Raw genomic sequence first — 25,892 nt, 5'->3', positions numbered from 1 at the left:
TTAAATGAAATCAACGACAAAATTAATTGTTTGATGATACTTACCAACTGAGCTTCTGCCACTACAGACCCACTCTAAACTTGAAAAAGTTTTTTTTTTTTTTTTTTTTTTTTAATTTAGGGTTTATAAATTTTTAACATATATAAATGGGATTATTGTATATCGGAAGCATCTAGATTAAAGACCAACATAACAGAACTATTGGTTGACCGAATTAAATTAAATTATTAAACTACATACTACTTCGCGCATTTAATCCTGGGATCCTATTGATTGAAAAACCCACTTGAAAAATCCATCAGCCACTGTTTAACCGTCACTGTCTACGTTTATGCCGTACCGTTGCTATCTACCCTCTTTCTTGCTATATACCTCCAAATGTCTACATTCAGATGCTTCTACCACACCCTTCTTCCTTCCCCCTTTCTACCACCATCACCACAACTTGCTTCTACTCTCCACCTCTACTACCTCCTTCTCCATCAAATCCCACACACACCAACCTTCTCCGAAACCACCAATTTAATAAGTAAGTTCTATCGCCTTCCATTTTTCAAGATTGTTTTTTGGCAATTTATTTAGGGGTTTATCACAAAATTACACCAACAATTGAGAATGATTTTCCCAGTTTGTAACTTTTACGTCGTCTCCGTCGCTTAGCTACCAGGTATGATTCTATTTTATTATTTATTATTTAGTGTCGAGCAGCGCCGTTGTCACCATCGCCACCACTTCCACTCACCCGATTTCTCCACAAGCCGCCGTAAAACTAGATTGTCGGAACAAACGAGTTCAAATTACTGGTCCGGAACGAACGAACGAACGAACGAGAACCTACGGAATACACGAGGAATTAAGTTTTAGGGCACTCTATATATAAAGATTAGTATTTTTTTAATTTTTTTAAATTTGTTTCTGAAGTATTATTTTTTATCTTAAATTATAATTCTTGATTCGATGTACTTTTGATCTGTGGTTGTTAGTACGAAATTTCAAGGTCAACAATCGATTGCTTTCAATGTTGCTCTAGGAGAAGCTATTGAATGTAATTGATGAATCGTAATTCATAGTTGAAGTTCATATTTGATTTGAAATCTGTTTCGCATTTATGTCCATGTCTAATTTACGACAATTAAAGCTATTACTTTATGTTTTTGCTATTTTTCTTTCAATTTCAAGATACACAAACATCATGGTCTATTGACTATTTGCTCAGTGGCAGTAACATTTTTTAACAGATTTTGTATGTTTCCTTCATTGATTAATGCAATTGTAGATAGACAGATATTGATAAACACTCCCTTACAATTTCAAGTGTTTAGGAAAAATGTTTTATGCCCTTCGTTTATTTGTAGTTTGTTTGAGATTTATGAAACATGAACAAATTATCCTTACAGTTAATTGCCTTATTAACAGATATCGAGAAAATATAATTTATGGCCTCTGTTTGTTTGTAGTTTTTTTTAAATACCAATATTGAGGGCAGACTCTGAAAATAGATAAACAGCGCGTTAGGTGGTACAACACGTGCACAACTTGCAATGAAGAGTTAGAAGACATTCGAACTGGGCTTGGCTGCACCAATCACAATCTACAACCCGACAATCACAGGTTAGTTGCTTAACAAATAATTTTCGAAACTACAGATAAGAAACACTATATTAACAAACAATATTTTTCATAGACTGTTTCAGGCTCATCTTGACGACTTGACAGACAACATAACAGAGGCTTCGTTCATATTTTTTGGAGATGCAGGAAGAGAACTCATCGCTCAACCATGCTAAACACTTATTTCACAAATCAAACCCTACAATTGCAAAGAACTTCCAGAAGCCATGAAAGCCTTGCAAGGAACTACACATAATTTCCAATTCCAGTACAATTCTTCATACCCAATTAAACCACAAAAAATTCATCGCCAAACATGTCTTTGCAATATCTACAACTTCCACTGAAAACCAAGGCTCCAACAAACACTATTGATTTACACACTGAATAGTGTTCACAGTTCTTGATTATAATATTTGTTTTCAGAAATTTTGAAGGTTCTTATGGAAGCACAATCTGAGCTTTCAATGGAATTTGATCAAACAAACACTATTGCTTTACACACGGCTTCTAAACAAGCCCATATTGAGGTGGTGAAGTTTCTTTTGGAGAAAAATAGTAAATTGGGAACTATTGCAAAAAGCAACCTTATTACCCCTTTACATTCGTGCGCATGAAAGGTTCATTTGGATGTAATGAAAGCACTTTTAGAAAAAGTACCGGAAATTGCTACAAGAGCTGATAAAAAAGGTCAAACCGCTCTTCATATTGTTGCTAAGGGACAAAGAGTTGACATTATTAACGAGCTTATAGTAGCGGATAATGTGTTGTTTAATATGGTTGATAAAAAGAACATTGCATTTCATATAGCTACACGAAAGCGTCAAAAAGAGGTACTTCAAATATCGATCATACTTGCATTTATATGATATTTGACTTCGACTTTTGAGATAATTTACAAGTTTGTAGTGTTATTTTTTCCAAATACTTTGAAGTTTTGTACCAATATTTGCCCATTTCTAGATTATGCTATGTATAAAAGTAAATGAATTGATACAATTATTTCTTAAAGATTAACATAGTTGAGCTTTTAGAAAGTTAACTTTGACTTTTGAGTTCAAATAACTAATTTTAGGGTTGATGTTGAGTGCACTACAGGCATGGTTGCAAAAATCGGGAGAACTCGGCGAGAACTCGGAATTTCATTCCTGGCGAGAACTCGTTTTGAAATCGGTCAACGACCAAAAATCGGTCAAATCTCCAAAAAATCGGTCAAATCTCGGAAAAATCGGTCAATTCTCGGAAAAATCGGTCAAATCTCAAAAAAATCGGTCAAATCTCGGTAAAATCGGTCAAACCTCGAAAAAAACTTGATAAATTCCCAAAAGTCAACGAAAGTCAACCGCCGATAACTCCCCGAGTTCTCGTTTTGGAGACTCTGCCGAGAACTCCCCGAGAACCGATTTCTGCAACCTTGACTACAGGTAAGAAGTTGATGATGCCAATTGTAACAGCTTTTCTATGCACTTTTGTGTATTTGTAATACCTTTATGTAATAGTTTCATAAGTATTTTTTTAAACACATAACGAAATTGTGTTCTATAACGAAAATGTGTCCACCGCGGCAACGCGCGGTTGACCAAACGCTAGTTGTTTCTAATTTCAGCATGAAACCAATCAAGGTGTGTTTTGTCAATTATAATTAAAAATAAATAATTTTTTTGTGTTAACTTGCTTTTATCTAATTTTAGAGGAGCTATGCATTTGAGAGGTCTTATTACCACGTGAGAAAGTTATGTAATAAAAATCAGTTATCCATTTAAGGTACTATGTAAATTTTATTAAGAAGTTAACGAAGTTATACAATTATTCATTCATCTCCTTAAATATGAGAATGGAATTTTCCAAATTTAGGGTGTGTTTGGCATGCAGCTTCTTGTAGCTTATGAGAGCTTATTGGAGCTTGAGCTTATAATTTTAATAAGCTTCAAGACATAAACTTTGTTTGGTAGAAAAAAAAGTGAAGCTTATGAAAATCATAAGCTCTTAAAAAAAGCTACTTCTAGTATCTTATGAAAAAAAGTAGAGCTTATGAACTGGAAAATAAGCTCCAGCTAGTTTACCAAACACTTATAAAAAATAATAAGTTCCAGCTACCAACTTTAAAAATAAGCTCTAGCTACCAGCTTTAAAAATAAGCTCCAGTTCCAGCTATAAGCTCCAGCTCCAGCTAGTTTCATCCAAAAACACCCTTAGTACTTATTATTTGTTGACGTTGCATATTATAATATTGTAGGACCCACCACTTTCTTCAGATCTAAAAGGAGAGACCTTTTGCGCTCTGCTCGGAACACACAACATGTAAGCTTATATACACTTATAAACCAAATTTTTCATTATCTGTTATAATACATGTAACTATTTGTTACAGGGTTGCAAAAAATATCAAGTGATACACACATACATTTTTTCCTTAATTTGATGGTTGTTCAATTGATAGTAGTGGTGTAAACTAAACAAACGTTGTGATGATCAGTGTTATTATCTGACCATATTATTAGGTAATATTGAAGCTTCGAACCGCATCTTGGCGAGGCAACACTCGGATGGCATAAATTTGTGCAACTGTATGTGTTTGCAGCCATGGCAGGATTTGGATCTTCTTTTATCCCAATCCTTCTATTCCATATCTGAGCGTGGTTTTTTTGTTGTAAAATTAGAGTTTAAAATCTAATTTAAAGTCTGGGATTTTCATATAACTTTTCGATTATCCGTATATTGTATGTATTTTTTAATTGATGGATAATAAGATTTGGTTTGAGTTTCTAATTTTCGGAGCCTCTGAGTCGATAAAACTCGATATATGGTGAGATCTGATCTTCATGATATGTTATTTATATAGCTTTCTATTGATTTTATCTTACATATGTTACCCTTATGATATATGAAAGGTTGATCTATCTTATGCAGGTTGTATTTTCGTTATTTGGATCTTTTTGTTGTGACATTTATTTTAAGGTACTTTTCGTATTTGTCTTTGTTCTTCCGTTTAGATTTCTGGAATGATTGATTGTGGGGCTTCGTTATGGTATATGTATTTGTCTATTTCACTTACCAAGGTGTTTTGTTATAAGAATCTGGAATTTTATTTGTTGTATCATGACATTACGTAGGAATATGGTACCTTTTGACTTTTTTTTTTGTTCAACATATATCTAACTGTTGGTCAAGTAATTATCCCGTTGGTTGTGTATATCATATGTATTATGTGAAATGAATTAATTGATCACACAAGCAAGTCTGATTTTTGTCATTAGATTGGTAATCAGTTTTAATCTAACAATTGATGTTAACGAACTGTACCACATTATGTACCTGTTCGATATGCACATGTACATGCGTATTCAATTGACAAATTTTTTGTTTTATCTTTATTGATGAGTAAGATTAACGATTATTTTCCAATGTTAGTTGGTCTCTTGGTCTTAATATTTAGTTGTTATAAGTGGTAACTCTATAATTTTCTGCAACATTACTAATTAGTTAGTATCATTGAGTTAGATGACATTCTTTTTTGAAACTAAGTTTCTTAGGAATTTGGTTACAGTTGAAGTATCCGTTATACCATTTTACCTTCATTTTTTGAGTATTAAGTTTATACTTTGATATTGTAGGGTGGCCTTCGATCTAATGGTGGATGTGTTTATAGAATTTATTATTTATGATTCAATGTATATTTGTTTATTTTGTTTTAATTTTGTGGTTGCAGTAAGGTGGCGAGGACATCAATTGCTCAGGTACTGACTGTGATTTCACAAACTCAGAAGTTTGCTCTTAGGGAAGCATCAAGAACAAGAAGTGTCTGCCTCTTGATTTGCGCCCTAAGAAAACCAAAGCTATTCGAAGACGTCTTACAGAGCATCAAGTACCATTAATCAACATTTGCTTTAATAGTGATTTCGTGTGTTGGGTAGGTTTTTTAAATTTTCACTACGAGTCTGTAACATTTTTTTTTTTTTAAGATAGGAGATTAGGAGTTAGCTAGGGAAAGACGAGAATCAGCTTAACGTAGACTCTTCCTCTTTTGCTGCCTATTTGTACTTTGTTTGAATTGCCTTGTGAAGCATATGGCCTCCATTTCGTAGAGCTCGGGATGGAAAAACCAATAGAAATGACTATACGATTTCGGTACCTTTATCAGGTTGGGTTGTCACATCCACGTTGGCTTTTTTTTTATTTTATACAATTCTGTAATTTGGAGATTGGAATATATATCAGATTGTTCTCTACCAATGTAGGTTTCATTAAAGACCGAAAGGGAAAAGAAGGAGAAGTACTTGAGGAAGTATGTTATCACTAGGTCAACTTCTCTAGAATCATCAGTAAGTTGTATCTTATTTTTCGTGTACGTTTATTTCAAAATATTATTTGCAACTTGCTTAATTATATGCATTTTTACAGTCAAGTGTAGATATTCGTTGATAATATAAGGATTTTGGTACTAAAGGCTATTGGTCTAGGTTGAACCATGTAACCATTAGGTTGTGTGTGAAAGTTTTTCTGACTTTTTATAACCCTCCACAAGTACCTGAAGATGAGAATGATATTGATGAAGAGCAGGTAAGATCTTACCTTTAATGTATATATTTATGGTTGTCGATGATAGGTTGTAAGGTCGACTCCGTTCACTTATGAATAGCTCAGTTTGTATTATATTTTATTTTAATAGGTTGTTCGAGGGGAATTTAAACATGTTTTTTTTTTTTTTTTTTTACGTGGAACCCCTACTACTAACGGGCACATTGGCCCCCCCGCAGAGGGTAAACCCCGGGTAAACGGCAAGCCCTCCACCGCTATCAGGTAAAGCATTCTCAGGCTATTGGTCTCTTAAGTTCGCCCCAAGCGTTTGAAGTGCCTTGAAGGGAATCGAACCCGTGACCTCACCTTCATTGAAAGTGTTGGTGGCCATCCAAGCTATGCCTGGATGGTTGAATTTAAACATGTTGAAAGATGCTCAAAACGTAAAAAAGCATGAAACTTTCTAAAATATTTTATTTAATATCATGCCTCAGTGTGGAAGGGCCCGTGATTAGTTGCCAAGCAACCAGGGTTCAATTCCTGAGGGCGGAAGGTTTTCTCTCCAATTTCCTGCGATTAGTTGCCAAGTAACCCAGGTCCCGCGATTAGTTGCCAAGCAATCGGGGTAGGAGTTTCCTTTTAGCGTGTGTGGGTGCAAATGATGATGGTCGTTGAAATAAATGATCCACTGATGCAAATTCGCCATTAAAAAAAAATAAAAATAAAAATCAATAGTTTTTTGATTATATATATATATATATATATTTAACACACTGTTTGTTTATAAACTTTTAAGACAAAAGGTGTTTCAAGTCCAAATGGACCCTGTTTATTTGCAACTGATAGAAAAGAATGTGTTGTGTTGACTCATTACTCAACTAGGTCAATTCTTGATCGATATATGTATGCTAAATTACCCTTATATTTATATATACATTTATCATTTCAGGCTGAAGAACTTCAGAGTCAAACGGAGCAAGACTATGACATTGGGTAGGTAATACAACATCATTTATATTTTGTACTAAGATAACATTTGCATCTAAATCATCACGCCTGATATGATCATTTTACTGGTGAGTTCGTCGAAGAGGATGGGTTTGATGGTATTAAAGAAGACGACGAAGATGAACGACGACCTGAATACAAGCAACGGTAACTTTGGTGAACGAATTTTGGCCCATCTCATTTAAGTTTGTTTTCTTTGTATATGAGGAGTCCTATTTAATTGTTATAATGTCAACTTTGTATGTTAAGTTATCATCTTGATTTTTAACTTTATCATTTACATATATCTTATAACACCCTGATATGGCTGAAACGGACTAGGTTGCAGGACGTCAGATTCAGTTGATCAGAGTAGCAAACGGGGGTTTATTTTATTTATATTGTGCGGGGCCTAAATTTACTTTTAACTTTCTAATGTAGAAGGTGTAAGTTAACGTAGGATCGTGTTTTTGAATGGTTTAACGAATTGAAAATCAAGTAGATAATTGACTTTTGTTTAAATTACCTGGATAGAAGGATAGTAGTTGTTTTAAGCTAAAGGTCCTAATTGCAAAAAAGTAAATAAAGTGAGGATGTCCGGAGTATGCAGATCAGGGAAATGTTGACTAAGATATTAGTTTGGGCTAGGTAAAGGTAATTATGTTGATATTTAAGCTATGATTGGAATGGTGTAGATCTGGTTGGATGAGCCAATTACACTGACCTACTTATTTCTAGACTCTGAGAGTTCTCGTTGAGTAGTGTAAAGTACGTCACGTGGTTGTATAATTGAAACGTGACTATACCTCGGAGGTTATCCTTAGTAAAGCACTAGGTTTATTAGTGAGTTGAGTTCTAATCCTAACCCTCGTTATCAGTTTAGTTAATTGAATAACATCATGCCGTGTTGATTGAATACTGATCACAAATGGAAGGAGTCCGTCGAGTTAAGTTGACAAAACCTTAAATGAAAACTAAAAACCATTTCATCATACTAATGGGATCAAACCTTATACAGCATGTTGATACACTGAAAGTAAAGCAGATAGAAACCTAACAGATATCTAAATAGTTTGATATGAATTAATCCTAAGGCAACAATCAAACAAGAACATGCGATAGGTTTAGGTCATACAGTTAAGGCACTAGCTAGATCTTAACAGCTCCTAAGAGGTCTCCTTGGAACAGTCAATAGGCATACTAGGTCATTCATGTCTCAATTCCTAAGTTCCGTGTCCTAAAAGCGCATTAGATGCCTTTCGAGAACTCTGGCCATACCGAGTTCATAGAATCTTCAGATACAGTATAACCAGGGGTCTTAATCCTATGAAGTAGCCAAGTTCATATAGGTGGACAAGTCCTGATCACAACCTAGGTTGGTCAATCATTAAGATGCTAGCATACAAATCTATCAGACTCACAAGTTCAGCATAATAACAGTAACCGTACTAATTTAACATAACTACGGTAACTCAAACTTCTATCATGACAACATACAGATTAATTAAGTTAACATGGTAATATCGGAACGCATTATTAAACATAAAAGGTAAGAACACATGTTTAATACAAAAGACGAGCATTTCGGATAAAACCCTGAAAAGGCTGAAGAAATCTGCCCGAGATCGCCGGGACTCGCCGGGATATCTTTCGAAAAATAAAAGCTAAGCTAGCTACTACTAAAAACTAACTAAAACTTGAAAATATAAAATGAATTGTAAATTGAGTGTGTGTTGAAATGGATGGAGAGAGCCCTTTAAATAGACTTGATTTTTTCCTACAAACGACTGGCGGGCCGTTTGGCAAGCTGTTTGGCAAGCCATTTGCAGGGGCCGTTTGGCAAGCCTGGCCGTTTGCTGAGGTCATTTGCTGAGGGCGTGTGGCAGGCCGTTTGCAAGCCAGGCAAGCCGTTTGGCAGGCCGTTTGCTTGCCTGGTCAGCTGCAATTCACTGGATCGTAACTTGATTTCTGTCTTCCACCGTTTTCGCTCTAGATTCTTCGTTTTAGCTCCGTTTTGCTTGATTCTTTTTGCATCGCCTTCGTAATTACTTAATCTACAAAATCAACCGACAAAGCGATTATTTTTACGATAAAGTTTGGAACTTTATGGATTTTAGGGCCCAATATCGGGGGTAAAAAGTGACTTTTTGGCCAATATCAAATACCCTACACTTAACTTTGCTTGTCCTCAAGCAAAAAGCGGGAATATAAGGATTTTTCTAATAGATTCTTCCTCGCCCACCCTTGGATCTTTTATTATGCCTTCATCAGAAGTTTTTACATCCTTCGAAAGTATTAGAAAAAGTTTCGAACTTCGATGATTTTAATCGCTAGATTTCAACTGCGTTCATAGTGAAAAAGGCGCACTTCCCAACTCTCAGATGTAGAGTATACATGACCAGGCTTCTCACTAGCGGATCACTCATATCACTCAAGTGTTTAGGGTGCCCTAATCTAGTTGTATTGTCGCTCAGAAGCCAGTCGTGTAACAGTTCTCATCATAGGCTTGGTAAAGCATCGATATCTCCACCGGTTAAGTAAGGATGACACTGATCTTCTTCCTAGGCATTCTTTCAAGAGGAAGACGGGTTATAGAGTTGGTTGAGGAGTTTATGAAAAGAGTGAAAGGTGTCTAGATCTTTTTGATTTTCAGAGAGATTTGATAAATTTCGATTCTTCAGAGTATCCTTTCTGGATAGAGAACGGCTTAAATTCCATAAGAATTTTCTTCGGAAGATGCGAATTTTACTAAGACTTTGTCTAGAATTTCCTCGGCTTTTCCGGTAATTCTTCTTTGGGCAACTTCTCGGGTTTTTCTTGCCTTTATTAGAGACTTTGCTCTTTCATCAATTTTTTTTTAGCATACCCCTTATTCATAACTTTTGTTATTTGTTCCTGGTGCCCAGAGAGGAAGTGATAATTCACCGAAAATAAGTCTTTGACCTATCAAAAATAGTCAGGGGTTTGGACTCTTTTAACAAGTGCTTTTGAAGCGAATTTGATCGATCTATCTCTTCATCAATCTCTGGATCTTTTGGTAAGCGAAAAGGGAATGAAGGTGAATGGGTAATATATTTTGGGAGTGAATATTTCTGATTCATCAACTCTTTGTGAGTTGGTCGGGTTTAAATTGCGTGGAGTGGAAACGGAAACGGATGGCTTTTTGTCTTCTCTATTCAGAATGATTTCGGAAGGAGTATCGCACCAGCACCACGTATGGCGCTTACTAACCATTGGCTTTGAAACGTATGTCAAAATCAAGTTCTAACTTGAACCGTACACCGGCACGCTCATCAATTGAATTTACAAAGTACTGTAGATTTGATGGGTCATACAGATACTTTGGGTCCAAAAGTCCTCACCTTTTAGGAGTCGGGGTCGTGCTTGGTCATGCGTAGCCTTTAACATATTTTATCGAAAGAAATCTTTTGACGTAAATCATGAGTTTTAGCGTAATCGTTCCGTTCTAGTAAATGTTTCGAAACTGATTTCTGGCAATTTTATAGAATCTTTTGGGTAAGACGAGGTAAGAATTTTTCGAAATTACCTAAATATTTTTTGCTAGTTACTTTTAGACAAAAGAATTTTTTCAAAACTTTGGCATTTTTACGGTTACTTGTCCTTAAACCTTTACCCAATACCCACACTTAGAAGAACATTGTCCCTAATGTTCTCTGAAATAGAATATTTTAATATTTAATAAATTAAGGACAGTTCTTCTAGAATCTCTGAGTTTGGTGCGGGGTTAACCCTACACTTAGATATTTTAGTGTGTGAAAAGAGATTTGAGGAAAGATTACTTCCCTACGGTTTGGTTACTCTCGTAGTGCTGTGCTTTCCTACGGTCAGGTTCTCCTAGTGCTGGAAAGGACCAGTCTCTTTGATAAAATTTTGCATGAAGAACAAAAAGAGAAAGACAGCATTTCCACTATATATAATTTTTATACAATGCTTCAAAAAGATAAACTAAAACTAAATAAAGTAAAATAGTCTACGGAATACTATCCTGGCCAATGTGCTGAGTGGTGTCTGCGAAGTATCCATTAGGTCCGAAGAGATCCTCAAGGGTCGGCAAATACTCGAGCGGCTGTCCTACATTCAATTCGGGACTCAAAAGTGTGGCTAGACAAAGGTCCGATGGCAACTCCAGGTGTGATAGGCTCGGAAATGGCTCCTCATCAGGGATGTTTCCGGTAATCTCAAAAACCTGGGCCATGGGTGGCTCTACTGAGATAGGCACTGTCACTAGGTGGCAGCCCTCAGGTAGCTCACGAACAGGGACCGTCTCCATGACTGGGGCAGGCGAAACAGCTAGTACAGGCGGCGTGATGGGAGCATCGTGAGTCGGAATGGCGGCCGAGGCGACTAAACGGACTGAGACTGGAGGGGAACGCCTGGGGGTAGCTTGTCGTGTCGGAGGGACACGGCGTGCTAGCCTGAACGATGAAGGGCCTAGAGTACTCTTGGGCATTCCTTCACGATGAAGGTATGCTTTGAAAGTACGGTAAAGTCTCTGCTGGTCTCTAAGTACTGCCCATGTAACGTCTGGATCGTTCAAGGTGGCTCCATAATGAATCATAGTCTGCGGCTCACGTGTCTCTGGTAGTTGTGAAAACTCAGCTGGTCTCGAAGCTAAACGTCGGGAGCGTCGCACTGGAGGGGCTGGTGGTGCCGTACTAATATCCTCCTCAACACTTTCAAGGATCATACGCCTTGGACCTAACTGTCCTGTGGATGGCCTAAACTGATATGTGCTGCTCTCCGATAGGTAAACTCGGGGAGTCCTCTTCCTGCTAACTGGAATGCAATAAGAAGCTCCTGAACTTGGCATTTTACCTGAATACATTTAACAAACTTGTAAGTACTAAGCTCAAATATGGCGCTTAGGGTTAGTGCACAGGGATAATATATTTGTAGACTGAAAAATAATTTGAAATAATAAAAAGGATAAGCAAGGGGTGTCTCCCAAGAGCGCTTTGTTTATCAAGTCGTTAGAGCTCGACTTTTCCTTGAAAGATCTTCCGAATGGATCGAAGGAGAAGAGGTGCTCCTCCTTATTGTGGTCTTCTAGATAAGCTTTCAACCGGTGACCATTGACCTTGAAGTTGCCAGTGGGTCCTTCTAATTCCACGGCTCCGTGTGGAAAAACATGTATAACTTTGTATGGCCCACTCCATCTTGATCTGAATTTTCCAACGAACTTCTTGAATCGGGAATTAAAGAGTAGAACTTTATCTCTAGGAGCGAACTTTGTAGGTATCATTTTTGCATCGTGAGTCAGCTTTGTTCTTTCCTTGTAGATATATGACGTCTCGTAAGCTTGGTCTCTTAATTCAGAGAGTTCGTTCATCTGCATCTACGATGTCTAGCGGTTACTGAAGGGTTGAGGTTACAGGTTTTCAGTGCCTAGAGAGCTTTATACTATAGTTCTAGCGGAAGATGACAAGCTTTTCCATAGATCATTTGGTAGGTTGTAGTTCCTAGACGATTCTTGTAAGCAGTTCGGAATACCCACAGAGCATCGTCTAGTTTATCGGCTCATTTATTCCCATGATGGCCGACGGTGCGCTGTAAGATTCTCTTCAGTGCTCTGTTAGTGACCTCTGCTTGTCCGTTAGTCTGCGGATGATATGCAGTGGACATTTTGTGGGTAACTCCGTATTGTTGCATCACCTTCATAAATCGAGTGTTACAGAAGTGTGTGCCTCTATCACTTATTATAGCGCGGGGAGCTCCGAATCGGCAGAAGAGTCTCTTCAGGAAGTTGGTGACGACCTTGGCATCATTGGTTGAAAATGCTTGGGCATCGACCCATCTGGAGACGTAATCTACTGCTACGAGGACATATTCTTTCCCATTAGACTTAGGGAATGGCCCCATAAAGTCTAATCCCCATATATCGAATATCTCGCAAGCTTGAATATTAGTCCGAGGCATCTCATTCTTCATAGAGATAATACCTTGCCTTTGGCATGCGTCGCAACGCTTTACAAGCTCTTGCGCATCTCGGAATATAGACGGCCAATAAAATCCTGATTCGTAGACTTTTCTTGCAGTTAAGTTTGCTCCATGATGACCTCCAGTTGGTCCGTGGTGACATTGGTGAAGAATCCCTGCTGCTTGTTTCTCATCTACGCACTTCCTGATTATCTGATCAGGGCAAATTCTAAACAGGTACGGATCTTCCCAGTAGTAGTACATGGCGTCCCTGAAGAACTTCCTTCGTCGGGATGTGCTCATTCCTTTTTGTACTACTTCAGCTACCAGGTAGTTGGCTATGTCAGCGTACCAAGGGGTATCAGTAAATTGCGATCCTATGTTTGCTTCTCCTAACCTCATAAGCTGTTCTTCCGAAAAATTGTCTCTGATATCTTGTTCAGCAAGTTGTTCCATCGCTGGGTTCTCCAAATGACTAAGATAGTCTGCTGCGACGTTCTCTGCTCCTTTCTTATCTTTGATCTCGATATCGAATTCTTGAAAGAGTAAGATCCATAGTAGGAGTCTTGGTTTAGCATCTTGCTTAGTGAATAGATATTTAAGGGCTGAGTGATCTGTATAGACCGTAGTTTTGGACAGGATGGGATAGGAACGGAATTTGTCGAAGGCGAAAACTACAGCTAGCAGCTCCTTTTCCATGGTTGTATAATTCTCTTGAGCTCCGGTCAAAGTTTTGCTGGCGTAATAGATTGGATGAAAATGTTTATCTTTCCGTTGACCGAGTACAGCTCAAACTGCGAAGTCGCTCGCATCACACATGATTTCGAATGTAGACTCTAAGCAGGAGCAATCATGATGGGCGCATGTGTAAGCTGCTCCTTCAGATAGTTGAATGCTAGCACACATTCTTCATTAAAGAGGAACGGAACTTCCTTTCCGAGGAGATGAGTAATAGGTCGAGTGACCTTTGAAAAATCTTTGATGAAGCATCGGTAGAAACCGGCGTGCCCAAGGGTACTCCTTACCGCTTTTACTGTGGTAGGCTCTGGAAGTTTAGCTATGGTCTCAATCTTAGCTTTGTCGACTTCTATTCCTGACTTTGAAATCTTATGTCCTAAAACTATAGCTTCTTTTACCATGAAGTGACATTTTTCCCAATTTAGAACTAAATTCGAATCTTCACACTGGGTAAGCATCTTGTCAAGATTATAAAGGCACGAATCAAAGGTACTATCAAAGACTGAGAAGTCATCCATGAAGACTTCCATACAACGTTCAATCATGTCGTGGAATATTGCTACCATGCATCGCTGAAATGTAGCTGGTGCATTGCATAACCCAAAGGGCATGCGTCGATAGGCAAATGTTCCATATGGACAGGTGAATGTTGTCTTTTCTTGGTCCTTTAGATCGAGAGGAATTTTAAAGTAGCCGGAAAAACCGTCAAGGAAACAATAGAATTCACTTCCTGATAGACGTTCCAACATTTGATCGATGAAAGGTAATGAAAAATGATCCTTCCGAGTTGCATTGTTAAGTTTACGATAACCTATGCAAACCCTCCAACCGGTGACCTCCCGTGTTGGAATAAGTTCATTATTTTCATTTTGGATTACGGTCATTCCTCCTTTCTTGGGTACGACTTGAACATGACTGACCCATGGCGAATCGGAAATAGGATAGATCAGACCGGCGTCCAGAAGTTTGATTACTTCTTTCTTGACGACTTCTTGAATCATAGGGTTGACCCTTCTTTGCCTTTGAACTGATGGTGTGAAATCATCTTCCATGAAGATCATGTGGGTGCAATAGTTGGGACCGATTCCTTTTATGTCGGAAATCTTCCAAGCAATTGCTTTCTTATGTGATTTCAGAACCTTAATCAGTTTCGCCTTCTCCTGTGGTGTGAGGTCTTTCGAAATGATTACAGGGAGTTGCGATTCTTCTTCTAAGAATGCATACTCCTGATGTTCGGGTAACTTCTTCAACTCCAATTCCGGAGGCTCCTCGATAGATGGCTTCATTCTAGCTATTTCTGCTCTGTCTAACGAGTCATACCTCTTCTGGAATTCTGATTCTTCATTCTTAATAACGGCCATTGATGCTATTTGGTTCTGGAAATTTCCTTCTTAACGCTTCTTCTTCAGAAACGTATTCCTTAGTTTCGAAGATTGGTTCAGGAATCTCCACACAGTCCTTTTCTGACTGGGGTTCCTGAAATATCGGAATGAAATCTGTTTCTTCATTTGGTCTTCTCCTTAACAGAGGTAGGGGAATGCCTTGACCTAGCGGTGCTATTTGAATAGTTTTGCCAAGAAAGTTACTTTCAGAGAGGGGAGATTTATTTTGACCAGGATCTATGGCTGAATGGGTGTTGAGATTTTCTTCAGGAGATGTAAAGAACAGATCCTTAGAAATTTGCTCTTGACTGCATATACTCATGGTATCCTCCAGATATTCATTGACGAGTTCTTGAAAAGAATCATTAACATCTTCCTTGCGGGGGTGGCTCATGAGTCGGTCGACATTGAATGTGACTTCTTCACTTCCAACTCTTAATTTCAACGATTTTTCGTGAACATCGATTACGGCCTTGGCAGTATTTAAGAATGGTCTGCCAAGTATGAGTGGGACCTTCGTGTCCTCCTCAATATCATAATGACGAAATCGACGGGGAACGCAAACTTATCCGCTCTATCTAGGACATCCTTAGCTATTCCTCGAGGATTCTTAACTGATCTGTTCGCGAGTTGGATAGTCATTCTGGTTGGTCGTAAGTCTTTTAATCCTAGCTTTTTGAATAACGATTAGGGCATTAGGTTTACACTGGCTCCTAAGTCTGCTAACGCATTGCTAATTTAGACATCTTTGAGGTAGCAAGGTACCGTAAATCTTCCTGTATCTCCTAACTTAGGGGGAATACCATTTTGTAATACTAACGAGCATTCTTCACTTAAGGGTAAGATAACTATCTCTCTTAATCTCTCTTTGTTTGAAAGTAGTTCTTTGAAAAATTTAGCGCAGTTTGGCATTTCAACTAAAACATCTACTAGTCGTACATTCAAATGTAAATTCTTAATAATATCCCAATACTTAGCGAATTGCGCTTCTTGTTTTTCCTTCCTAAATCTACTTGGGAAAGGTATGCGGGAGCGCGGAATGATTTCCGGAGCCTTAGGAAAGATAGGTTCCGGTGGATTGACAACTGGCTCAATTGGCACAGGTTCCTTATCGGAAAAATCTTGTATGGGTATGTTAACAGTTGTTTCCTTCCCACCTCTAGTTGCTACTAGGGCATCAAACTCACTACACTCTAATTCAACTTTAGTGGTTAAACGTTCGAGCGTAAGTTGAAAATTCATTATTAATTCTTCAAAAGTTTTTGTCAAGATATCAAACTTGTTTGGCATTCTATGACTTGAAGATTTATCGTGTATTGCTTTTTCATGAATTCAACTAAAGTTTCCTTAGAGAGGGTAGCAGGTTGGTGTTGTGGGAGGAGTATATTAAAGTCTGAGCTATTCTGCTGTTTATATGCCCATCTAGGATAAGGATACCTTAGGTTGGTTCTAGTAGCATCGGTACTTTCAGGGATTGATAAACTTTGAAGAGTGAGGGTGATATCTTGTAACCCGGTTTTCAGCATTTGTACCGTATGAGCGAAGATTTCATCCTTCTCACCAGCTTCATTGTTCCAATCTTCTGGCTGTGCAGCTATTGTGTCCAAAAGATCTCATGCTTCGTCTGTTGTTCGTGACATGAAATTGTCTCGCGAGGCCATGTCTAGGAGAGACTTATCATCCTTGGTCAAACCATTGTAAAGCGTGCAGATTATGTCTGCCCGACTTAACGAATGATTCGGACATCTTTTAAGCATCACTTTTACTCTATTCCATGCTAGACACAATGACTCGTTTTCTTTTTGAGAAAAGTTGGTGATGTCATTTCTTAAACATGTTTGCAAGGAAGGTGGATAAAAATTTGTTTAAAAACTTAGTGGCTAATTCTTTCCATGAATGTATTGAATTCGGGTTAAGCTCATCAAACCATGTTAAAGCGCGTGTAGACAGAGAATATTGTAAAAGATGATGTTTCAAAAGGTTTTTCTCGTTTTCTTCCTTCTTAAATGAGTCAACCAGACTGATAAATTTGTTCAAGTGAAAGTTTGGATCATCAGTTGGTAATCCTTGAAATTTACAGGTCATACTGACCAGCTTGATCATATGTGAACTGATTTCAGGAGTTCCTTCGGTTCCTAAGGTGATTGGTTCTCCTCTTTCCTCTAAGCAAAATTTTTTTGCATAGAAGCAAGGGTGTTTTGTTGTTCCATTTTTTTTTTTATGATTTTCTGTTTAAAAGGACTCAAAAGTAACTTTTAGAAAATATTAATTGACTAAAAGGATCGATAATTTTATAAAAACAATTATTCTTAAAATTCGGTCGCTAACCTTATCGATATTTCAATTGATAGGATTTCTTACAGATTACTGAGTAGGTGGCCAAGCCGACTACGGATAGGCAGGATCCTTTTGGTTCCAATATAATTGGAGACTATTCGAAAAATCCAACAACCAAGTCCGTGTATAAATGTCTTTCTTAGACACCACCAAACAATACTTTTGTCTGTTTAAAATCTTTCTCAATCAAAATATTCGATCCCCGTCAGCGGCGCAAGAAAACTTGTTACTACAATGATATGGCTGAAACGGTCGGTTTTATTCTTGCGGTGTCGTTAGGTCGCAGGACGTCAGATTCAGTTGATCAGAATAGCAAACAGGGTTTTATTTTATTTATATTGTGTGGGGCCTAAATTTACTTTTAACTTTCTAATGTAGAAGGTGTAAGTTAACCTAAGGTCGTGTTTTTAAATTGTTTAACGAATTGAAGATCAAGTAGATAATTGCCTTTTGTTTAAATTACCTGGATAGAAGGATAGTAGTTGTTTTAAGCTAAAAGTCCTAATTGCGGAAAAGTAAATAAAGTGGGAGGATGTCCGGAGTATGCAGATCAGGTAAATGTTGACCAAGATATTAGTTTGGGCTAGGTAAAGGTAATTATGTTGATATTTAAGCTATGATTGGAATGGTGTAGATCTGGTTGGATGAGCCAATTACACAGACCTACTTATCTCTAGACTCTCAGAGTTCTCGTTGAGTGGTGAAAAGTATGTCACGTGGTTGTATAATTGAAACGTGACTATACCTCGGAGGTTATCCTTAGTAAAGCACTAGGTTTATTAGTGAGTTGAGTTCTAATCCTAACCCTCGTTATCAGTTTAGTTAACTGAATAACAACGTGCCGTGTTGATTGAACACTGATCACAAACGGAAGGAGTCCGTCGAGTTAAGTTGACAAAACCTTAAATGAAAACTAAAACCTATTTCATCATACTAATGAGATCAAACCAAATCAAACCTTATACAGCATTACAGTTGATATACTGAAAGTAAAGCAGATAAAAACCTAACAGATACCTAAACAGTTGATATGACTTAATCCTTGGGCAACAATCAAACAAGAACATGCGATAGGTTTGGGTCATACAGTTAAGGCACTAGATAGATCTTAACAGCTACTAAGAGGTCTCCTTGGAACAGTCAATAGGCATACTAGGTCATTCATGTCTCAATTCCTAAGTTCTGTGTCCTAAAAGTGCATTAGATGCCTCTCGGAAACTCAGGCCATACCGAGTTCATAGAATCTTCAGATACAGTATAACCAGGGGTCTTAATCCTATGAAGTAGCTAAGTTCATATAGGTAGACAAGTCCTGATCACAACCTAGGTTGATCAATCCTTAAGATGCTAGCATACAAATCTATCAGACTCACAAGTTCAGCATAATAACAGTAACCGTACTAATTTAACATAACTACGCTAACCCAAACTTCTATCATGGCAACATACAGATTAATTAAGCTAACATGGTAGTATGGGAACGCATTATTAAACATAAAAGGTAAGAACACATATTTAATACAAAATACGAGCGTTTTGTATAAAAACCTGAAAAGGCTGAAGAAATTTGCCCAAGATCACAGGGACTCTCCGGAAAATAAAAGCTAAGCTAGCTACTACTAAAAACTAACTAAAACTTGAAAATATAAAATAAATTGTGAATTGAGTGTGTGTTGAAATGGATGGAGAGCCCTTTACATAGACTTGATTTTTGCCTGCAAACGGCTGGCAGGCCGTTTGGAAAGCCGTTTGCAGGGGCCGTTTGGCAAGCCTGGTCGTTTGTTGAGGCCGTTTGCTGAGGGCGTTTGGCAGGCTGTTTGAAAGCCAGGCAAGCCGTTTGGCAGGCCGTTTGCTTGCCTGGTCAGCTGCAATTCCCTGGATCGTAACTTGATTTCTTGTCTTCCACCGTTTTCGCTCTAGATTCTTCGTTTTAGCTCCGTTTTGGTTGATTCTTTTTGCATCGCCTTCGTAATTACTTAATCTACAAAATCAACCGACAAAGTGATTATTTTTGCGATAAAGTTTGGAACTTTATGGATTTTAGGGCCCAATATCGGGGTTAAAAAGTGACTTTTTGGCCGATATCACACCCCGTCAGAACACACTAACGGAATGTTAACTCTGGTCCCAGTGCTTGGCTTGACTTCTATATAACAGCAATGTTCTACAGCGGAAGCAATTAATACCTGAGATAAAACATGCAAAACGGGTCAACATAAAGTTGAGTGAATCTACATGTTTAAATAAATAGTTCATCGTATGTTTCATAAAACAGTTTCCAAAGTTTGTTTATCGAAAAATCAGTTATCAGAATCGCTTATCAGTAATCGATATCCGAAAAATCAGTATTTAGAATCAGTAAACATTTATCAGTATAAACCACCAAGGTTTAATGTCAAAAGTTTGCATACAACAAATGTCAAGTGTTAAACTGTTTGTAATCAGCGATGTCATGTTTCAACGGAGTGTGACATCAAAAGGTTAGTTTCAAATGTTTGTAGACAATACCATGTCTAGTTTTAAGTTTGTAAATCCCAAGTTTAAGTAGCAAAATGTAAAGTCTGAAAAAACAGTATTCAGAAAAATGATTATTTGTTTGTAGACAACGAGATTTCATAACGTACAACCCAAGTGTTGTAAAAAGTACATACATCCATGAGCACTTGAATACTAGCTAAAAACCTGCATACAGTTTATAACTACACTTATCATTTACCCCGTATATCGTAGACACTTGTTCGAGTGTACTTATAGTTCAAATTAAATGCACCACATTTATAGTAGGGTAAGGTTTGTCTAACCTAACGGATCCGTCCATCTAATTTGCGCTTACCCGAAGGTAATTAAAGTATTCAAGCTAGGGCTTTGTGAACATTAACTCAACATGTATAATAGTACTCGTGTCTAATGCGTAAAACAGTTTAAAATAGTTTAAGAAATAGTTCAAAAGTAGCATGTATCTCATCCCAAAAATGTTAATGAAAATGGGACTGTAGACTCACCTTGAGTGCACTTGACAATTCACAAGCAAAGAGTAGTCGAACACTATGACTGAGTAATGTAACCAAATTGTACCAATATGCAGTTACACACACGGTTCATGAGATCCATGAAGAGACTGCCAGTGCTTTCATTAAACCAAACGGCATTACTGCAAATTCACAATGTTCGTAGCGTGTCCTGAGCGCCGTCTTCAGTATATCAGTCTCTTTTACTCTCATCTGATGATACCCTGACCTCAGGACAATCTTAGAGTAACATCCAGATCCTTGCAACTGATCAAACAGATCATCGACTCTCGGTAACGGATATCTATTCTTGATAGTCAGCTTATTCATTTCTCTGTAATCAATACAAAGTCTCATAGATCCATCCTTCTTCTTTATAAAAAGAACCGGAGCTCAAACCCTGAACTCTTCAGCTTGGTATTCATAGCCAACAACTATTTTAGCTCTCGGGGTGAAGGTCTAAACGGTGCGCGAGCCACAGGCGCCGCTCCCGGCATTAAGTCAATCTGAAATTCTACGTCTCTATCCGGTGGAAGACATGGTAATTCTCCCGTAAGGACACTAAGGAAAATTTCTAACGGTTGGGAAATCTTCAGGTCTCTTAACTACTGATTCAACTTTACTCACATGTGCCAGAATTGCGAGACATTGTTATCTCATGTACCTCTGGACCTTCGAGTAATTAATGTAACATAACAGTGTGCTGATCTTCTCCCCGTACACCATCATTGATTTGCTGTCGGTAAAAGGAATTCGAATAGCCTTCTGGATGCAAAAACTTCGGTTTTGTCGTCAGATAACCAGTCCATTCCAACCACAAAGTCAAAACTTCCTAGTTGATAGTTCTATAGAGTACATGTTGTCTAAGGAAGATATTGGATTCTAAATGTTGTGACAAAATTCTCTAGCGAAAAAGTTTCTATCAGCAACGGTGTTGACAGTATATAAACATTCTGATTGATGAGTAAGAACAAACTCGTGACGAACTTCATTGAAGTTGATGTTGAAAGCAGAGTGAGTTATCAGACTTGTCCCACATCGGTGGGGGAAGGAGAACGAAGTACCCTTTATGAGGGAGGGTGTGGATACCTTTTTTGGTAGACGCATATTGGAAAGCAAAAATGTGAAACTGCGGGTGGCTGAATGATAGGTAAGTCGGAAGTCAAATAGACAATATCTACAACATATTGTGCGGGCTGTTACCAGGAATTCATCCTCTAAAAATGTATCAGAAATGAGTTGTGATGCATAGTAGCTAGTAGTAAATTGCGGAGGTGCTAGTAGTGATGAGTAGTATCTAGTAGTAGTAAGTAGCAATAGGTAGCATTAAGTAGTAACTAGTAATGACAAGCAGTGAGAAGTAGTGATCGGTCGAGACTAGCAGTGAGGGGCGGAGTTCAGTAGTAGTTAGCAACGATAAGTAGTAAGGAGTAGTGGTATGAGATGACGAGTATGTTTCAAGCAGTGTCTTCGTAGTGCCAAGTGATGATCGGTGGTGAAGGACAGTGTCGAGTAGTGACGAGTTGTGACGTGATTACACGTTTCTTATAGGTTATAATAACCATTAATTCGCACAATGTAAATTTCTACTCATATTTGAGATTATACGGTTTATGTTCTAAACGTTATTTATCCATGTAACCTACTTGACTCACTCCCAATTCCTTATTTTGCGATGTCGAAACTTCTATATGAGTTACCGTAATGTAATCCCGGTCATTACATTACGCTATCTCATATTTTCATTCGACATTACTCCATAAGTTCAAGATAGCATAGTTAACTTAATTCAATTAAGTCTCGCGTCGTGTGTACGTATGCGATTCGTGATATAGTATATTTAGTCCATGTCCATATCAATATGGGTATAGGTGTGTATGTATGTGATGTAATGTGTAGCCCTACATGTAGCATAGTAAAGCAAATAGTGCAAGCATGGTGTATAATAGTCATTCAGGGTATACGCCTATAGACTAGACCCACAAATGCGCCATATGGTTAGACACACTAATGCATCCTAGAACCCTATAGCCAAAGCTCTAATACCAACTATAACACCCCGTCAGAACACACTAACGGAATGTTAACTCTGGTCCTAGTGCTTGGCTTGACTTCTATGTAACAGCAATGTTCTACAGCGGAAGCAATTAATACCTGAGATAAAACATGCAAAACGGGTCAACATAAAGTTGAGTGAATCTACAGGTTTAAATAAATAGTTCATCGTATGTTTCATAAAACAGTTTCCAAAGTTCGTTTATTGAAAAATCAGTTATCAGAATCGCTTATCAGTAATCGGTATCCGAAAAATCAGTATTCAGAATCAGTAAACATTTATCAGTATAAACCACCAAGGTTTAATGTCAAAAGTTTGCATACAGCAAATGTTAAGTGTTAAACTTTTTGTAATCAGCGATGTCATGTTTCAACTGAGTGTGACATCAAAAGGTTTATTTCAAATGTTTGTAGACAATACCATGTCTAGTTTTAAGTTTGTAAATCCCAAGTTTAAGTAGCAAAATGCAAAGTCTGAAAAAACAGTATTCAGAAAAATGATTATTTGTTTGTAGACAATGAGATTTCATAACGTACTACCCAAGTGTTGTAAAAAGTACATACATCCATGAGCACTTGAATACTAGCTAAAGACCTGCGTATAGTTTATAACTACACTTATCCTTTACCCCGTATATCGTATATGCTTGTTCGAGTGTACTTATAGTTCAAAGTAAATGCACCACGGTTATAGTAGGGTGAGGTTTGTATAACCTAACGGATCCGTCCATTTAATTTGCGCTTACCCAAAGGTAATTAAAGTATTCAAGCTAGGGGCTTTGTGAACATTAACTTAACATGTATAATAGTACTCGTGTCTGATGCGTAAAATAGTTTAAAATAGTTTAAGAAACAGTTCAAAAGTAGCATGTATCTCATCCCAAAAATGTTAATGAAAATGGGACTATAGACTCACCTTGAGTGCACTTGACAATTCACAAACAAAAAGTAGTCGAACACTATGAACGAGTAATGCAACCTAATTGTACCAATATGCAGTTACATAAGTTTGTTTCAAAAGACTGACTCATAGTACAGTTGTCCTATTGCTCAGACCGACGCAATCGTATAGTAAAAGTCAACACAAAGTCAACTAATTCATGCAAGTCAAACAAAAGTCAACCAAGGTCAAACAAGGTCAAAGTAGTCAACACATCAGTAGTGTACATGTCATGTTGGTCAAATATCCAAACTTTGTTCAAATGACCTCTTATAGTTTTCAGTTTCATTGTTTCATAGTTTACCGCCTTATAGTCACTTATTGTGTTAAGTAGTGTGCAACTAAAGTCACATATGAACATATGATAATCAAGTTTCACTTATGACATGTTAATGATTAGTATTCAATCTACATCCATTCACAAGTTCAAAGTTATGTCCTTAGCATGAAGCACATAATCGCATTCACAATACACATTGCACGAAATCAGTTTCAATCTGCGCGTTAGTTTTAGAATGAGCATAACCGGAGTTAGAAGCATGCAAATCAAGCAAGGTCAGTGTGTAAATTTCAATAACAAGCTAAACTAAAACATATCAAAATACGAGGTGATTTGGTTTAGCCAATTTGTGCAGTTTATTCCGGCAAGTAAGGCGTTATGTTTCAGTCTAATTCAGTGGTTATCAAATCTTGGGCTTTATAGTGCATAATGTAGCAGGTTACAAGGTTTGACATACATTAGACATTTGTTCTACAACATATAAAGAATAAATATCCAGAAGCTCAAGTCTTTAAACTATCCACAACTCAACCTATAGGGCCAAAGGTGCATGCTTAGCAGATTCGGACAGATTCCAGGTAGTCGTTTTCGCACGCACATTACGCAAGCTATACATGTCCAATTCTCACAAGGTATAGATGAAAAGTTATCTACAATATATGAATTTTACATAAATGTAAAGACTTTGTTCAACAACACATTTCAAAATACCTTTAGAACCTGTTTTAAGTTACCATTTAACAAGTTTCACCAAGAACGATCATTTAAGCATAAAACGAGTTTTACAACTCCAAATAGCATAATATCCTAGTCCAAATTGAGTGTTTTTAAATTATCTATCTGATGTTATACAATTCATGCAGAAATTCGCAAAATACTTTGCCCAGAATTCTGGTTTCCACTCAAAAACGAATTAAACTTCAACTAGTCATATCATGAGCATAACATAACGAAAATTAGTGATTCAAAAGCCCAAAATTAATATGTTTTCATGAATTTTCCAGATATGCAATAATATTTAACAAATTCCAAGTTTAAGTTTCTGTTACATCAATTTTCAAATTCGGGATTTCATATAAACATGTCAAACGAGCAATATAACGCATACAATCAAGTATAATCATATAGACTTGAGCAATAGACATCAACTAACTATGTAATCATAATAAATTTCAGTTTTAATGAATTAGGGTTAGGAATTTATACCTCAAAAATACAATCAATTGGTACTAGATTGAAGAGAACGATCAAAGCAATCAATTCCGTGTTGAAGGTTTTATCGATTGAGCAATTTTGATGATGATTTAGGGTTGTTGATGGTCGATGTGAAAAACAGATGGGGAAGAAGCTCCATTCGACTGCTAATTAGGTTATGAGGCATCCAGTGTTTTATTTTTACCTAATATAATTAGTTTTAGGGCCTTAATGCATGTAACTAGTGACCCACAAGCCCAAAACACAAATTAAAAGTGGGTAAGGCATGGGGTTTGGCCATGGGGTCTAAGGGGGAGTCCATGGGCTCAAAAATGTTGCTAGAAAAGTTTCCTAAGTGTACCTATTAAGTTTCGTTAGCCGAAAACGCAAACCGAATCGATAAACGTTAATTTCTCGCGTTTTTAATCTATAAAAATTCTAATAAATTGAAAGTGTCTTATTATATAATATAATTATTAAAAGTGAATTACATTATGTTTTGGCTTGCTAGTACGCTAAGTGTGGTTCGTTTTCAGTTGCCGTTAACCGTACCGAGTTCCCGGAACGTTAACCGATCGTTAAAACGCATCCCACCAAGTTTAATTCATTAAATATATAATAAATTAAATACATATTTCTTAAAGTTAATAATGATTGAAAATAATTATTTTATTAAAAATCCAATCGTTTCAGAGTCGCGTGAGACCTTTGTTGCAGTTTTTAAAACCGTATCGTTTCTTTTGTATTTCAAAACATGAAATAAGTTTTCTAGCTAATATAACCATATATTAAGTATAGTAGTTCATCATGAACCCAAGTATGCATTTAATTAACTTAAATACACAAAATTCAAGTAAGTTCCGTCAAATAACTTAACGGACAGTTAACGAAGCTTAACGGAAATA

General features: G+C 37.2%; 1 protein-coding gene and 1 long non-coding RNA gene across 11 annotated transcripts; one reads left to right on the top strand and one right to left on the bottom strand.

The window, feature by feature from the left end:
* The first annotated feature begins 341 nt into the window (after nucleotides 1-341).
* Nucleotides 342-7,423, top strand: LOC139839486 (uncharacterized). 10 transcript variants are annotated; one of them, XM_071829558.1, is made up of 8 exons: nucleotides 344-1,611; nucleotides 1,685-2,444; nucleotides 3,303-3,375; nucleotides 3,848-3,912; nucleotides 4,113-4,417; nucleotides 4,522-4,569; nucleotides 5,321-5,752; nucleotides 5,850-6,301. In XM_071829558.1, exons 5-7 carry the CDS (start codon nucleotides 4,350-4,352, stop codon nucleotides 5,484-5,486), a joined length of 282 nt encoding a protein of 93 aa, XP_071685659.1. In that variant the 5' UTR covers nucleotides 344-1,611; nucleotides 1,685-2,444; nucleotides 3,303-3,375; nucleotides 3,848-3,912; nucleotides 4,113-4,349; the 3' UTR covers nucleotides 5,487-5,752; nucleotides 5,850-6,301. The 10 variants fall into 10 exon arrangements, with proteins under 10 accessions (XP_071685656.1, XP_071685659.1, XP_071685653.1 ...); XM_071829555.1 differs by lacking the exons at nucleotides 3,303-3,375; nucleotides 4,113-4,417 and having other exon boundaries at nucleotides 342-1,611; nucleotides 1,685-1,879; nucleotides 2,038-2,444; XM_071829552.1 differs by lacking the exons at nucleotides 3,303-3,375; nucleotides 4,113-4,417 and adding an exon at nucleotides 7,079-7,423 and having other exon boundaries at nucleotides 345-1,611; nucleotides 5,850-5,933.
* An 11,599-nt stretch (nucleotides 7,424-19,022) lies between these two features.
* LOC139844762 (uncharacterized) lies at nucleotides 19,023-25,146 on the bottom strand. The gene is made up of 3 exons (XR_011758087.1): nucleotides 25,000-25,146; nucleotides 23,490-23,552; nucleotides 19,023-19,696 (listed from the first exon to the last, which is right to left on the bottom strand). It is a non-coding gene; the product is annotated as an uncharacterized lncRNA (long non-coding RNA).
* Between the last annotated feature and the right edge of the window lie 746 nt (nucleotides 25,147-25,892).

Source organism: Rutidosis leptorrhynchoides, chromosome 4 (genome assembly GCF_046630445.1).
Source record: "Rutidosis leptorrhynchoides isolate AG116_Rl617_1_P2 chromosome 4, CSIRO_AGI_Rlap_v1, whole genome shotgun sequence".
In the NCBI taxonomy this organism is placed as follows: domain Eukaryota; kingdom Viridiplantae; phylum Streptophyta; class Magnoliopsida; order Asterales; family Asteraceae; genus Rutidosis; species Rutidosis leptorrhynchoides.
Note: the sequence above shows the minus strand (reverse complement) of the source record. Positions and strands in the feature narration are given on the sequence as shown.

Excerpts from the sequence above, each read along its gene's own strand:
- LOC139839486 (XM_071829552.1), top strand. The coding sequence starts at position 2,247 with ATGAAAGCACTTTTAGAAAAAGTACCGGAAATTGCTACAAGAGCTGAT. Across the intron at positions 3,913-4,521 it reads CTGCTCGGAACACACAACAT|GTTGTATTTTCGTTATTTGG; the intron begins GTAAGCTTATAT and ends TATCTTATGCAG. Across the intron at positions 4,570-5,320 it reads GTTGTGACATTTATTTTAAG|TAAGGTGGCGAGGACATCAA; the intron begins GTACTTTTCGTA and ends TTGTGGTTGCAG.